The sequence below is a fragment of the Dipodomys ordii genome, unplaced genomic scaffold (genome assembly GCF_000151885.1).
Source record: "Dipodomys ordii isolate 6190 unplaced genomic scaffold, Dord_2.0 Scaffold54, whole genome shotgun sequence".
NCBI classification, from domain to species: domain Eukaryota; kingdom Metazoa; phylum Chordata; class Mammalia; order Rodentia; family Heteromyidae; genus Dipodomys; species Dipodomys ordii.
Genome location: NW_012267270.1, coordinates 987,493 through 1,001,890, shown reverse-complemented (window position 1 = coordinate 1,001,890; position 14,398 = coordinate 987,493). Strand labels below are relative to the sequence as shown.

Here is a 14,398-nt window from a genome sequence, read left to right as displayed (position 1 = left end):
GGTGGGCGGGAGGGCGCCTGAGGCCGCGCCTCGGGAAATGGGGCAGCGAGGCCCAGCTCGGTGCACACACACATAAAAGCGCTGGGCTTTATGAGGTCTTTCATCTCTGGTTTGCCGCCAGTCACCGTGGGGGCCTGGTCATAGCATTATTGCCTGCTTTATTGCCAGCCTGGAATTCTCTCCCACTCCACCCCCCCCCCCATCACACATGTCACCTGGTCCCAGCAAGACTTTTGTCACTCGCTCCAGTGAGATTGCAGGGGCTGGAAAGAGCAGAGGCTGGCCTGAGTTGTAACAGCCCAGAATAGGAATTGCAGAAGATTTGCTCTCTGTATCTTTTATTCTCTGTGGTGACAGAATGAGATGAGCATTCTGGTTCCTCAGCTCCCTGCCTACAGTGTAGGCGGTGCCCACGTTTCGGTGGCCTTAGCTGGGTTCCGAGTAGGTGACCTGGTGATGTGGGGTACCCAGATGTCAGGACTTGTCCTCTGCCCGGTGGCAGAAGCACCCATCTGCCAGGCAGGCTGCATTCCACTCAACTGGTATTCCTAGATGCCAGCAATCTTCCCCACCCAGGAGCCAGGCAGCCAAGGAAGTCCACACAGACTCGTGTGGGACAGCAGAGTGGCTCACATCCCAGACACAGCTGCCCTGCAAGGCTGGGGTCCAGTCAGCCCTCACCTGATGGCCAACATTAAATGAGTGAATAGACAAAAGGCTCCTTGAACAGTGTCTGTGTTGGGAACTAGAACCTGTTTGGCTTTTAAGGAAAAGAGTATGTTTGCTTCATTGACAAATGACATATTGAAGGATTGCTTTGTGTTTTGGATTTTTTTAAATGCCTGTCCTGGGGCTTGAACTCAGGGCTTAGGAGCTGTCCCTAAGCTTTTGTGCTCAAGGCTAATATTCTACCACTTGAACCACAACTCTACTTCTGTTTTTTTTTTTTCCGGTGGTGGTTAATTGGAGATAAGTGTCTCATGAACTTTCCTGATAGGATGACTTTGAATTATGAGCCTCATATTTAGCCTCCCATGTAGCTAGGATAACAGGTGTGAGCTTCCTGTACCCAACTTGTGGTTTTGGACTTTTTTGTTTTGTTTAGTTTTATGGTTCTAGGGAATTGAACTTACAGCTTTGTACATGCTAGGCAAGTCCTCTATCACTTAAGCTGTTTCCCCATATATTTTTTTTGGGGGGAGGTCAGTTTTGGGGCTTGAATTCTGGGCCTGTGTGCTGCCCCTCAGCTCTTCAGCTCAAGGCTAGCCTTCTATCACTTGAGCCATAGTGCCACTTCCAGTTTTCTGAGTGGTTTATTGGAGATAAGAGTCATATGGGCTGAGCTCCAGTGGCTCATGCCTAGCTACTCATGAGGTTAAGATCTGAGGATCACAGTTCAAAGCCAGCCCAAGCAGGAAACTCTGTGAGACTCTTTTTTTTTTTTTTGGGTCCGGTCGTGGGGTCTGAACTCTGGGCTGGGGTGCTGTCCCTCAGCTCTTCAGCTCAAGGCTAGCACTCTACCACTCTACCACTTGAGCCACAGCGCCACTTCCGGCTTTTTTTCTTTTGGCTTATGTGGTGCTGAGGAATCAAACCCAGGGCCTCAGGCATGCAAGGCAAGTGCTCTACCACTGAGCCACCTTCCCAGCCCCTCTGAGAGACTCTTATCTCCAATTAACCACCAGAAAACTGGAAGTGGTCCCATGGATCAAGTGGCAGAGTGCTAGCTTTGAGCTAAAGAGCTCAGGGACAGTGCCCAAGCCCAGGGTTCAATCCCCACCAATGACAAAAAAAAAAAAAAAAAAGAGAGTCTTACAGACTTTCCTGCCCAGGCTGGCTTTGAACTGCGATTCTTAGATCTCAGCCTCCTGAGTAGCTAGGATTACAGGCATGAGCCACTGGTGTCCAGCTCCCCACACATTTTGTTTTTGCTTGCATATGTTTGTGATATACTTGCTTGAACTCAGGGTGTCATGCTTGCTGGGCAAGCACTGTACTACTTGAGCCATGCCCCCAGGTCTTGTGGTTTTTTTGTTGTTGTGCCAGGACTAGGGCTAGAACTCATGGTCTCACAGTCTTACTTCTTTTTTTTCCTGGTCATGGGGCTTGAACTCAAGGCCTGGTATTGTCCCTGAGCTTTTTTGCTCAAGGCCAGTGCTATACTACTTTGAGCCACAGCTCCACTTCCAGTTTTCTGGTGATTAATTGGAGGTTAGAGTCTCAGAGACTTTCCTGCTAGAGCTGGCTTTGAACCATGATTCTCAGATGTCAGCCTCCTGAGTAGCTAGGGTTACAGGTGTGAGCCACCAGCACCACACTTTAGGTCTTACATTCTTCTTTAGCTTTTTCTCTCGACTGCTACTCTGCTACTTGAGCCACTTGTGGGTTAATTATACACACATGTACACACCACATATACACATATGTATACACTTGCAGTTCCTGGTTGACCCTCAGAGGTAAGAGCCTGGGACATTCTCTGAGGAGACAGGAACAAAATCATAAAGCCCTCATATCCCTCCTAGAGACCTTGATGCTGTGTTTTTCTGTGTTCTGAGCTCAGCTGCCCTCAAACTTGTCATCCTTGTAACTCTGCCTACCACAGTATTGGGATTAAAAGCATATGCAATGGAATTATAGGTGTCTGCCACCACATCTTGCGCTGTGTGGTTTTTATTCCTGAGGTTGGTTCATCAAAAGTGACTGTCCTAACTACTGCTGGTGGCTAATGCCTGTGATCCTAGATACTCAGGAGGCTGATATCTGAGGATTCCTGTTTGAGGCCAGCTGAGCCAGGCTCAAGTGTCTCACGCCTGTAATCCTAGCTACTCAGGAGGCTGAGATCTGAGGATCATGGTTCAAAGCCAGCCCTGGGCAGAGCAGGAAAGTCTGTGAGACTCTTATCTCCAGTTAACCACCAGAAAACTGGAAGTGGTGTTGTGGCTCAAGTGGTAGAGCACTTGCCTTGAGCTGAAGAGCTGAGGGACAGCACCTACACCATTAGTTCAAGTCTCAGGACTGGCACCAAAAAAAGAAAAAAAAGAAAAAGAGAAAAGAACTAAGCTCACAAACTTTGCTGTGGTCCTCACTGCAGGGTGAAATACATCTTTTTGTGAGCTACAAACACTTGCTCATCTATGAACTCGGGATTCCAGATGCCCAGGTAGGAGACTGTGGTCTTTAGCTTTTGTGTGGTACTCAGAAGCTAGAGTGAGAATGCCAAGTGACGTTTTCTTACTTTCCTTTTTTTTTTGGTCAGTCATGGGCCTGAACTCTGGGCCTGGGCGCTGTCCCTTAGCTCTTCAGCTCAAGGCTGGCCTGAACTCTGGGCCTGGACGCTGTCCCTCAGCTCTTCAGCTCAAGGCTAGTGCTCTATCACTTGAGCCACAGCGCCACTTCTGGCTTTTTCTACTTATGTGGTACTGAGAACTCAAACCCAGAGCCTCATGAATGCAAGGCAAGCATTCTATCACTGAGCCACCTTCCCAGCTCTACTTTCTTTTTCATTTTGTCCAGTACTGGGGTTTGAACTCAGGGCCTTGAGCTCTTGTTTAGCTTTTTCGCTCAAGGCTGGTGCTCTACCACCTGGGCTCACCTCCATGTCTCTCTTTTGTCTCCGTGTGTGAGGAAGTTGGGTGTTCTGTCACCAGTAGCATCCTTCCAGGAAGGAGGAAGGCATGGGGTCATTCCCTGGGGCAGGAACGAGTCTTGAGGGCCCTCTATAATAAGCAATAGCCCAGTAGACTCTGGACTCAGAGGGGTGGTTTGGCCTCAGGTCTTGACCTGTTGGCCCAGAAATGGATGCAGTTGTACCTCACAAGCAGGGTATTGCTGGTATATCTGCAAAGTAGGACTGTAGAATGCGGAGGTGGGGGGAAGAGGTGGTGTTTAGCAGCAGGCAGAGGATCAGGGAGTGGGAAGGTGTAGATCCTACCCAGTGAGGCTGACCTTCCTGAGAGCTCAAGGTGAGCAGAATCCTGCCCTGCTGCCCTGGTACCTGCCTTCCAAGAATTGAGCCCCCCCGCCTGTCCCTGGAGTCCTGTCCACCTGGTCACACTGGACCAGGAAAGCCTCCTGGGAGAGAAGCGCACTGAGGGCAAGTGTGGGAGCTGGTGGGAGAGAGAGAGAGGAGGTGCCTGGCTAGTGACCTGTCTGCACGGTGCATTGTGGGAAGTGGTCTGGTTTTCTGCCTGTGCCAGGTGCTTTGTGTGGTCTCTTCCAGCACTGTAACAGTCACGTCCATCTTTGGGACACTGTTCTTGGCTGTGTGTATGGGCTGCCCTGCCTGTGGTGGCAGGAGTTTGGGAATGGCAGGTACCAGCACCAGCAGAGCCAGCTGCAGAGGGGGCCTGGGAGGGAGCCGGTCTGCCCGTTGCAGTGTTGTCTCATCCCGCCTCAGACTGGTGGCCACCTGAGGTCTAGCACCAACCCAGCACCGTGTGAGAGCTGCCCTGCTGTTAGTCATGTCCTCCAGGCACTCCTGACGGACTCCTTGGCCTCACGGCACTCCACTCACCCTGAGAGGTCATCTCCCAGCCATGCTTCGTTCCCAGTGGGGGGCAGGCTGCCCTACGCGTGCTCTGGTGCCGCCTCCTCCTCCTCCTCCTCTTCCTCCTTCTCCCCCCCTCTCTGGGAGTGACTGGCAGTTAGAATCATTACCCTGATGCTGGCGGGCTGGGCCTGGCTGTGTACCAGGAGGGTAAAACACTTGATAAGTGTAGTTTCACTTAGTGCTTCGCAGCTTTACAAGGGGATGCTGCTACAAGCATGGTTTACATACCAGCAGAGAGCAGGTGCTCAGCCCAGGGCTGGGCCCGTCTCCAGAGCCTCCGCCACCCCTCCGCCCCATCCTGGAGCTGCTTCCTTAGTGCTGCTCTTGTGGCTGTCAGGATCATGTGTGGTGGGTTTTTTGCCAGCCCTGGTGCTTGAACTTGGGCACTGTCCCTGATCTTCTTTTGCTCAAGGCAGAGTGCTCTACCACTTTGAGCCATAGTACTACTTCGGGCTTTTTCTGTGTGGCTGGTACTGAGGAATTGAACCCAGGGCTTCATCCGTGCGAGGCAAGCATTCTACCACTAAACCACATTCCCAGCCCTCGTATGTGGTTTTCCATGAGACAGAGGCTTCCTGTAGAAATGTAAAGATGCAAAAGGTAAGAAACCACTTGTAGCCCTGCCTAGTGGAGACCACTGGACCCCACGTCAGGGCATCCTTGGCGGTCTGCCCCACCAAGGAGGGCACACTGAATATTGTCCACTGTGGGGACAGGGTGACGCTGTGTCACTGTTGTCCTGTCCCCTCTCCTGCTGTTCAGTTCTGGCCTAGGTGGGGTACTGGTCAGACCCCCAAGGGGCTGTGGCTCCCTGGTTCTGTCCACAGTGTAGGCAGTTCCTCTAATGTGTTCACACGCCTCATCTTCTTGTCATAAATTAGTGACCCACACCTGTAATCCTCGCTACTCAGGAGGCTGAAATCTGAGGATCACCGTTCAAAGCCAGCCTGGGCAGGAACATCCGTGAGACTCTTATCTCCAATAAACCACTAGAAAACCGGAAGTGGTGCTGTGGCTCAAGCTGTAGAGTATTCGCCTTGAGTTGAAGAGCACAGGGACAGCGTCCAAGCCCAGAGTTCAAGCCCCACGACTGACAGAAAACAAAAAACAAAACAAAATAATAAATTAGTGACCCAGACTTATCATCCTAGCTACTCAGGAGGCTGAAATCTGAGGATAATGGTTCAAAGCCAGCCTGGGCAGGAAGACTGTGAGACCCTTATCTAAATAACAGGCAAAGAGCTGGAAATAAAGCTCAAGTGATAGAGCGCCAGCTTTGAGTGGAAAAGCTAAAGGACAGCATCCAGGCCCTGCGCTCACGCCCCTTACTGGCACCAAAAAAACCCAGATCAGCCACTGCAGGTGCCACTGGACAGGCTGCTGGGTTTCTGGAGGATGTCTGGGTGGCATGGAACCTTCCCGGGAGGTTGTTGCTTCACCTGAGTGTCTGAGAATGCGCCTGTTTACTTAGGGCCAGTGGCCCTGGCGTGCTCCGCAGCCCGGAATGGGGTGTGAAGTGGAAGCTCCCGGCAGGTGGCGGCAGGGTCCTGAGTGGTGCTGGTGCCCCCTTCACACTGCCAGTGCAGGTCCACCTGCCTCCTGCCCCCGCATGCGCACTCCATAGTCATACTGACTGGGGCGGGGAGCCAGGGGCTGCTCCCCCAAACCTGCTTGAAGAGGAGGAGGAGGTGAGGACCAGGAGGGGGCAGTCTGCGGGGCGCCCGGCACCCACAGGCATCTCTCCTGAATCTCCAGCTGAGCAAGCCAAGGGGTGACGGGCAGCCGTCCCCATGGGGGCCACACACGCTGGGGTCCCTGAGAAGGGCGTTTTGAGGTCCTGCAGCAGGAGGTGATGAGCTAGCCCCAGGCAAGATAGCCTGTGCCGCTCTGTGTTATTCCCCGACAGCCTAGAAAGTTCCAGACTCTGCTGTCACTGCTGAAGAGAGAGCAAAGTAAGACCCCATGAGTGGGGAGTGGCGGGCAAAGTAAGACCCCATGAGTGGGGAGTGGCGGGCAAAGTAAGACCCCATGAGTGGGGAGTGGCGGGCAGTGGAGGCAGGAAGAAGGGCCATGGGTGGGGGAAAGGCCGAAGGTGGGACTGGGGCAGGGCAAAGAGGTTGGGGGGGGGAGTCATCTGGGGCTTGCCCCTTCTAGGTGGGACAGAGGTAGGTGTGTGTGTGTGTGTGTGTGTGTGTAGGGGGTGTGTGTAGGGGGTGTGGTCTGTCCTTGATGTGATTAGGCTGGCTTGGGAAGTGCTTCCCTCAGGGGAGGCCTCGCCCGTAGGAGCTCAATGGGGTAAGCTGGGCCTGGCCAGTGCCCAGCAGGGAGACCTGGGGCAGGACACTTGCAAGGTGGGTCGTTTGTCTGCAGTTGGCGTCTATGCTGGCATGGGAGTCTGAGGGCGGGCTGCGGGTCAGAGGCCTCCTCACTCACGCGTGCGTGTGTTGGGGCTTGAACTCAGGACCTGGATACTGTCCCTTAGTTTTTTCCCCCACTCAAGGCTGGCACTCTGTTGCTTAAACCACACCTCCACTTCCCGCTTTTTGGGGGTTGATTGGAGATGAGTCTCAAGGACTTTTCCTGCTGAGGCTGGCTTAGAACCACCATCCTCAGATCTCAGCCTCCTGAGAGGTGCCAGCTCCCAGCAGGCATGTTTGTGGAAGTCTATGTGAGATGCATCCAAGCAGAGGGTGAGAGGGAGGCTCTGCACCTGGAGGCCAACCTCACCCTGTAGAGGAAGAACCTGGCTCTGGGACATCCTGTCCCTGGCTCTGGGGGAGGAACCAGCCACGGCCGAGAGGCTTGCTGTGGCTTAATGCTCTGTTCCACGTTGTGATCCATCCTGGTGTCTCGGGGAAGTTCTGGGTTTTCCTGTAGAAACCCCACATTCGGGGCTGGGAAGGTGGCTCAGTGGTAGAGCGCTTGCCTTGCATGCCTGAGGCCCTGGGTTCAGTTCTTTAGCACCGCATAAGAAAAAAGCCAGAAGTGGCGCTGTGGCTCAAGTGGTAGAGTGCTAGCCTTGAGCTGAAGAGCTGAGGGACAGCGCCCAGGCCCAGAGTTCAGGCCCCACGACCAGACCCCCCCCCCAAAAAAAAAGTAAAATTATAAGAAAATGAAAAGATGGTCTTTCAGAATATAAAAAAAAAAAGAAACCCTACATTCGGGTTTGCTCTGTGTCTATTTTAGGATTGGCTTTGGACTAGGCAGGTAGTGAGTCGATAGCAGAGGAGTAGAGCGATGAGCTCAGAGCTCTGGGCTCCCAGCACAGTGACCCAGATGACGCCACGGGGCCCCGCCCCTTCTGCAGTTCCCTCAGCCTGTGGAGTCTTCCAGATCAGGCTTCTGTGTGACTCAAGCCTCAGGCTAAGACAGGTTCTACCCATGCCAGGGGGTCTGGTGCTACCCCTATGATCAGCTCCTGCTTAGGAAGGCTGTATCAGGGGGCAGCACCTGACCCCCAGCTCCCCACCTCAGAGGCAGTCAGCCAGAGACCTCAGGAGGAGCTCCTCCCCACCCTGCAGAGGCGCTTTTGTGATTTAAAGGGAACAGTGCAAGTGGCACAGATGAGGAGAGACCAGCAGGCTGCGGAAACCCCGATGGGTGGTGGAGTCTGTGGGTATGCTTAGGAGTTGCTTCTTCCTCCCGAGGGCTCCGGAGTTATGGTTTGGTTCACAGCTGAGACCCTTTGTAGCCAGTGCACTGAGGGAGGCCGGCTGTGCTGGCTGGCTCCTGCTGGAAGAGTGGCCTTGGGCTGCTGGAGGCCACATTAGACCTGTGCTCTCAGTGCAGGGTTCCTTGTAGGGAGGGCTCTGAGGCTCTCACCCACTCCTCACCCTACCCCAGCTTCCAGAATCTGGAGCTGTAGAAAAGGGATGTGGGCCTTTTTCTTGGTTTGTTTTGGTGCTGGTGCTGGGCCTTGCATGCTCCCTTAGCTTTTTCACAAAAGGCTGATGCCTTACCACTTGCTCTTTTTTGCTAGCTCATTGGAGATAAGAGTCTCAAGCATTTTCCACGTGGGCTGGCTTTACCATGATCCTCAGATCTCAGCCTCCTGAGTAGTTAGGATTATAAGTATGAGCCACCAGCCCTCCACTATTTGTTTTTTTTTTCTTTGTGAGCTTTTACAAACATAATGGAAAGTGAACCATTTGAACATACACAATCCACAGGCAGCCGTGTCGGGGTGCAAATGGTTCCCATCCATCACCCCAACCATTACAGTCACTCACTATAGTCACTCCTCATCCTCCGGCCACCTAGGTCTGAGCTGATCCAAGGACCTGCCTCTTCTGGATGCCTTACCCTGCTGCCTGCAACCTCTGAGCAGCCTTCTGCCTGCCTGCCTTCCTGCTGATGTCCTGTGGCCTGTGCCTGCCTTCCCGGTGTCCTGTGCTTCTGCCCACCTGCCGACCTCCTGTTTCTGCTGCCTGACCTCCTGTGCCCTCTGTCTTTGCAGCTGCCGACTACAGGTCCATTCTGAGCATTAGTGATGAGGCGGCCAGGGCACGGGCCCTGGACCAGCACCTCAGCACGCGTAGCTATGTCCAGGGGTACTCACTGTCCCAGGCAGACGTGGACGTGTTCAGGCAGCTCTCAGCCCCACCCACGGACTCGAGGCTCTTCCACGTGGCTCGGTGGTTCAGGCACATAGAAGCGCTCCTGGGTGGCCCCTCTGGCAAAGGCGAGCCCTGTGGGCTCCACGCAAGTGAGTAACTGACTCCCCTGCTGTAGGACTTGTGCACCAGGGTCAAGGGCTTCCGCCAGTGTCCTGTGGGGAAGGGCTTTAGAGCAGTGGATGCCGGGGGGAGGAGGGGTGGGCTGTGTGATCTGGTTTGGGGATAGTGTAGCTAGTGTCCTGGCCCATGGAGTTTTCAGGAACAGATATTACTGTGGCTAGCTCAGCAGAGCTGCCATGACCCAGTCTGTTTAGGGGCCACTTGCCATACAGGGCTATTGCCTGCTCTAACTTGACTTGGTTCTTTTCTGTCTCTTTCATAAGATCTCAGAATTTCTCTATGCATGTTATATCACTAAATTCTTCTTTTTTTTTGCCAGACCCAGGGCTGGAACTCAGGGACTGGGCACTGTCCCTGAGCTTCATTTGCTCAAGGCCAGCACTCTATCACTTGAGCCACAGCACCACTTCCAGCTTTTTGTTTATGTAGCACTGAGGAATCGAACCCAGGGCTTCGTGCATGCTAGGCAAGCTCTACCACTCTACCACTAGGCCACATTTCCAGCCCCTATATCAGTAAATTCTAAAGCAGACTTGGTGCTGGTGGCTCATGCCCATAATCCTAGCTACTCATGAGGCTGAGACCTGAGGATTGAGGTTCAAAGCCAGCCTGGGCAGGAAAGCCTGTGAGACTCATTTCCAATTAACCACAAAAAGCTGGGATGGCACTGTGGCTAAAGTGGTGGAATGCTAGCCTTGAGTAAAAAAGCTGAAGGCCAGCACCCAGACCCCAATACTGGGGGAAAAAATTTTGAAAGGGTAATTAATTGGTATGGACCCTTCCAGAGATCAGAGCAGGTCCCATCTCTGCATTGTGTGACTTCAGCCCAGACGTGGCTGCTGCTGTCTCAGGAGGAAATGCTGGGGTTCCTGGGGCTCAGGCTTGGGTTCATCGTCAGCTCTGGCATCAGAGGGCCCCCTCCCATGGTTTCCTGAGGCCTAGGAGCATGGCTCCTGCATCTGTGAGCATGCTTGCTTCTATGCAGGACAGGCTGTGTGTGGTCTTCCGGTTACTGGGGGCTCCTGGGAGCCTTCCAGTCTTGGGGGAGCGGGTGGCAGGCATGCAGAGGCGGCAAGGCTCTGCGGTTAGGGTGTATCTCGGTTTCCTAGGTTCTCCTGCAGCAAATCACATTCCTTGGCACAGGTGAGAGGTGTGGCTCCGTGGCGGTCTCTGCCCAGAATGATGACCTAGGTGACCCCAGGTGGCGTCTGCATGTCATACCCCTTCATCTCCGGCTTGGGGTCAGGGTCTTTCCACCCTGTCTTGATCTAGCCTCAAGTCATAGTGCTAGGAGCAAGACCGGAGAAATGAAATAGGGAAGGGGCTGGCCAATATGGAGAAAGACAGCCTGGCTCACAGCCTCAACCTCAGCCCGTCAGGCTTCCTTCTTGGGCCTTCCTTCTTGGAATAGACACATCCCCATCCGTGCCAAGGAGCAAAGGAGAGCTTCCTCCTGGCCCGTGGGGAGGAAAGCTCCCAGCCGCCCTGGCACTGCCACCATGGGGCGGCTCCCAGGCGCTGACAGGCCTGTCCTGCCCCCAGGGTCCAAGTCAGGATCGCGGGATCCAGGGCTGAAAGCACAGGTGGGGCTGGAACCCAGGCTTTGGGACGGCCCCAGACCCTCCCAGTCTTCAGCAGCAGCCATATTGGGCCTGTCTCAGGTGTCTCTGAAGCCCCGCCCACCCCTCCTCTGCTCCTCCTCCTGCCCCCCTGACTACTACCTTGTAAGCCTTCTCTCTTCGGCTCCAGCATGGAGGTCCCCTTGATCTCCCGGCCCTGAACCAGCTGGCTGGCTCTCACCCTGCTCCAAGGAAGGCCCTTCACAGAGGTAGGGTGTTGGCCGCCCGTGGACGAAGCCATGTCTGCCGGAGGATAAGTGTGCAGCCTTGCCCTCTCCCTCGTGTGGGCGCACCTCAATTTTCTAGTTTAGTTTTCTCCCTGGGTGCGCTCCTGCCAGGTGGATGCTTCCTGGCTGCTCCTTCATCCGTGAGCCTGCCAACCTCCCTGTCCCGCTTTCTGGGCTCAGCTGTCCTGGTGCACAGTGCTACCTGCGTCCCCTATCCTGTTTCCCAGTGCACAGTGCCACCTGCATCCCCGACCCGTTTCCTAGTGTGCAGTGCTGCCCGTGTCCCCCGTCCCGCATCCTGGGGCACAGTGTCACCTGCGTCCCCTGTCCTGTTTCCTCTTGGTGCAGTGTCACCTGTGCTCCTCCACCGCCCATGTGCTGGTGCACTGTGTTGGGTCAGGGACACTTGTTTCAACACTGACCCCATGCCGCCTGGGGTCAGGGCTGTCTGTGGAGAGGTGACACTGTCCCAGAAGAAACTCGCACAAAGGCGGGCAGTGCTCAGGGAGGCTGTGAGGATGAGGGTGCTCAGGAGGCGTGGGAGACCCTCACTCATCTAAAAGTGAGCCCCAAGGACTTGGGGAGGGAGCGGTTGATTGGGAAAGTGGGGCGTTGTGTAACCTCTTCCCCCCGCCATCCCCTGGTCTCTCTTTCCCTTTTGCAAATCTGAACTGACCCTTGCTGTGCCTCCCAGCTACTCCTAGTGGCAGTCCTGACAGGAGCCAGAAGCCCGAGATTGACATGGCCTGGCAGCAGGAGAACTGGGCATGGTGGCCCTCGGCACTGCCCTTGTGTCTGGAGTTTTGGGGTCTTAATGAGGCAGGACTGTCACCAGAATCCTAAAACAGCACTTGAACACCATGGGGGATGGGAGATTTCTCTTCGAGGGCATTGATGGTTTAAAGTGACTGTAAGACTGCACTTGGTGTTGCCACTTGATGTTGGATTAAGAATCTGAGGTTTGCTTCAGCCAGAATTGGCTGCCAGTGCTCAAACCAGAAGTCGCCTATAGGATAGACTTCCTGATGCAGTCTGTCAGGCTGTCTGTCTGTCTGCCTGTCTGTCACCTCCCTCATCTTCCTACAGTGGGCTGTCTTCTCTCGCCCTGGCCTCTCGGGCACAGTGTCTTCCGTCCTGGCCAGCATGGCCTGGGCAAGGGTGAGGGCCACACCTTGCTTCTCTCAGCGGGAACCAGCAGCGAGTGCCTGCAGGCCACCCATGGGCAGAGCCCCTCCTAGGAGGCGGAGGTGTCTGGGACACAGGAAATAGACCCCGTGAGCTGAGCTGGCAGACGGTCTGATAGATCTGATGGGTACCAGGTCTGAGTGGAGGCCTTCGGTCATGCAGGTGTCTCTGCGGCTTAGCAGAGGTAATCAGGCGCTGCCTGGGGCCAGGCGTTGTTCTAAGGTACATTGGAGTCTGCTCTGGGCCACTGAGGCCAGGGTGCAGAGCTGAAGGAAGTGCAGGGCCTGGCTCTGGGCAGGCTAAGGGGCAAGGTAGGCATGCTGGCGGAGCAGGGGTCACCTTGACCTCTGGTTACCTTCATAGGGCTGAGCGTGTGAGGTGTACAGAATTACACCTATAGGCTGCCGGGCGCTACTCAGGAGGCAAAGATGGAGGACTGAGGTTCAAAACAACACAGGCAGAAAAGTCTCTGAGCCTCTTACCTCCTGTTAACCCGCAAAAAGTTCTGGCATAGAGGTGTGGCTCAAGTGGTAGAACACTAACCTTGAGTGAAGAAAACTAAGGGACAGCACCCACGCCCCGAGTTCAATCCCACCAGCACATGCAGAAAAACATTACCCTTGTAGTTTCTCTTAGCTCCAGAGGCAGTCACAATCGTGACATGTGGGCCGAGGGTGGCCAAGTCTGTCTTAGAGGCTCAGGACCCTGGCCAGTGAGGGCTGAGCAGTGTGGTGGCAGGAGCAGGCAAGAGAGCAGGGGCTGTAGGGCTTGCCTGGGCCAGTGGGGCCTGGGGCCAGGGGCACAGTGGTATCCAGAAGTCAGTGTGCTCAGCTGCAGCTGCGATGCCAGCTGCCACCTGCTGCTGGGGACAGAGATGAGGAGCGGCCAGAGGCCATTCTCACTAGCCTGTCCTGGCTGCTTACACTGTCACCCCTGGCTCTGGTGCCTCTAGATGTTAGAAGGGGCCTGTGTCCCACAGAGCCCCCATGGACTGCCCCTTGCCAGGGGGCTCCTGGGGAGGGGTGGCCACGGTGGATGGCAGGAGCAGGGCTGGGCCGCAGTTGTTATGCCAGGCCATACAACATGGCTCTGGGCAGTGTGTGCATGGAGCCGGACACGCGGCTCCAGGCATGGTGTGTGCGTGGAGCTGGGCAGTGTATGTGGCAAGCAGAGCGCGCACTGTGGGGCATTGGGCCGTGCATGGGCGGCTCATGGGCATCTCTGGTGATGCCGGCAGTTCAGCTCCTTGGAACATGGTGCCTGCCCTGAGCGTGTGAACAAAAGCAAGAGAGACTCACTGCTTAATGTGGCTTCATCGAAAAGCACAGTTTCACTGGGAAAACCAGGTCTTGCAAGGCGATGGTGACCTGCACAGGTTTCTGAGCACTGAGTGACAGCCGCTCTTCTGCTTCCAGGTAGAGGCCGGCGCATGCAGCCCCATTGGGCCCCTCCGGCTGGGACTGAGCGGTGCAAGCTTCGCCTGTACAACAGCCTCACCCGGAACAAGGTACGGTGCGCGGTGTCCTCACAGAGTCACCCGTCTTCTGTTTCCCCTGTGGGCTTCAGTCCCTCAGTCGGGTTCAGGATCCTTTGGTTATTTCACACACTGTGGCCCCTGCAGCCTGGAAACAGAGCTGTGCCCGTGACACCTCTGGGTGGCAGCTGGCGCCTTGGCTGGCGTCTTGCTTGAGGTCATTCTCCACCGTGCCAAGCAAGCACTGGCAGGCTTTCAAGAGCATGTGTGGTTGCAGCAGGCACTGTGGCAAGCCAAGCAGGTCAGCCAAGGCCAGAGCTGCCAGCAGGCTTCAGAATGCTGGGTTCTGGTGATGCACACCTGTAATTCTAGCTACTCGGGCGGCTGAGATCTGAGGATTGGGGTTGAAAGTCAGCCCAGGAAGAAAAGTCTGTAAGGCTCTTATCTCCAATTAATTACCAAAAATCTGTAAATGGAGCTGTGGCTCGAGTGGTAGAACACTAGCCTGGAGCAAAAAAATAAAAACACACACACACACACACACACATACACACACACGGGCAGGAAAGAAATGTGAAACTCTTACCTCAGGTTCACCAGCAAAA

At 54.9% G+C, this 14,398-nt stretch overlaps 1 protein-coding gene across 1 annotated transcript in view; it reads left to right on the top strand.

Annotated features, from left to right (window-relative positions):
* Cars (cysteinyl-tRNA synthetase) overlaps positions 1-14,398 on the top strand; it is a 39,240-nt gene that overhangs the window by 369 nt on the left and 24,473 nt on the right. Inside the window, exon 2 of the mRNA XM_013021223.1 lies at positions 13,736-13,826. Coding sequence (XP_012876677.1) covers positions 13,736-13,826 — 91 coding nt within the window. The remainder of the gene's footprint in view (positions 1-13,735; positions 13,827-14,398) is intronic.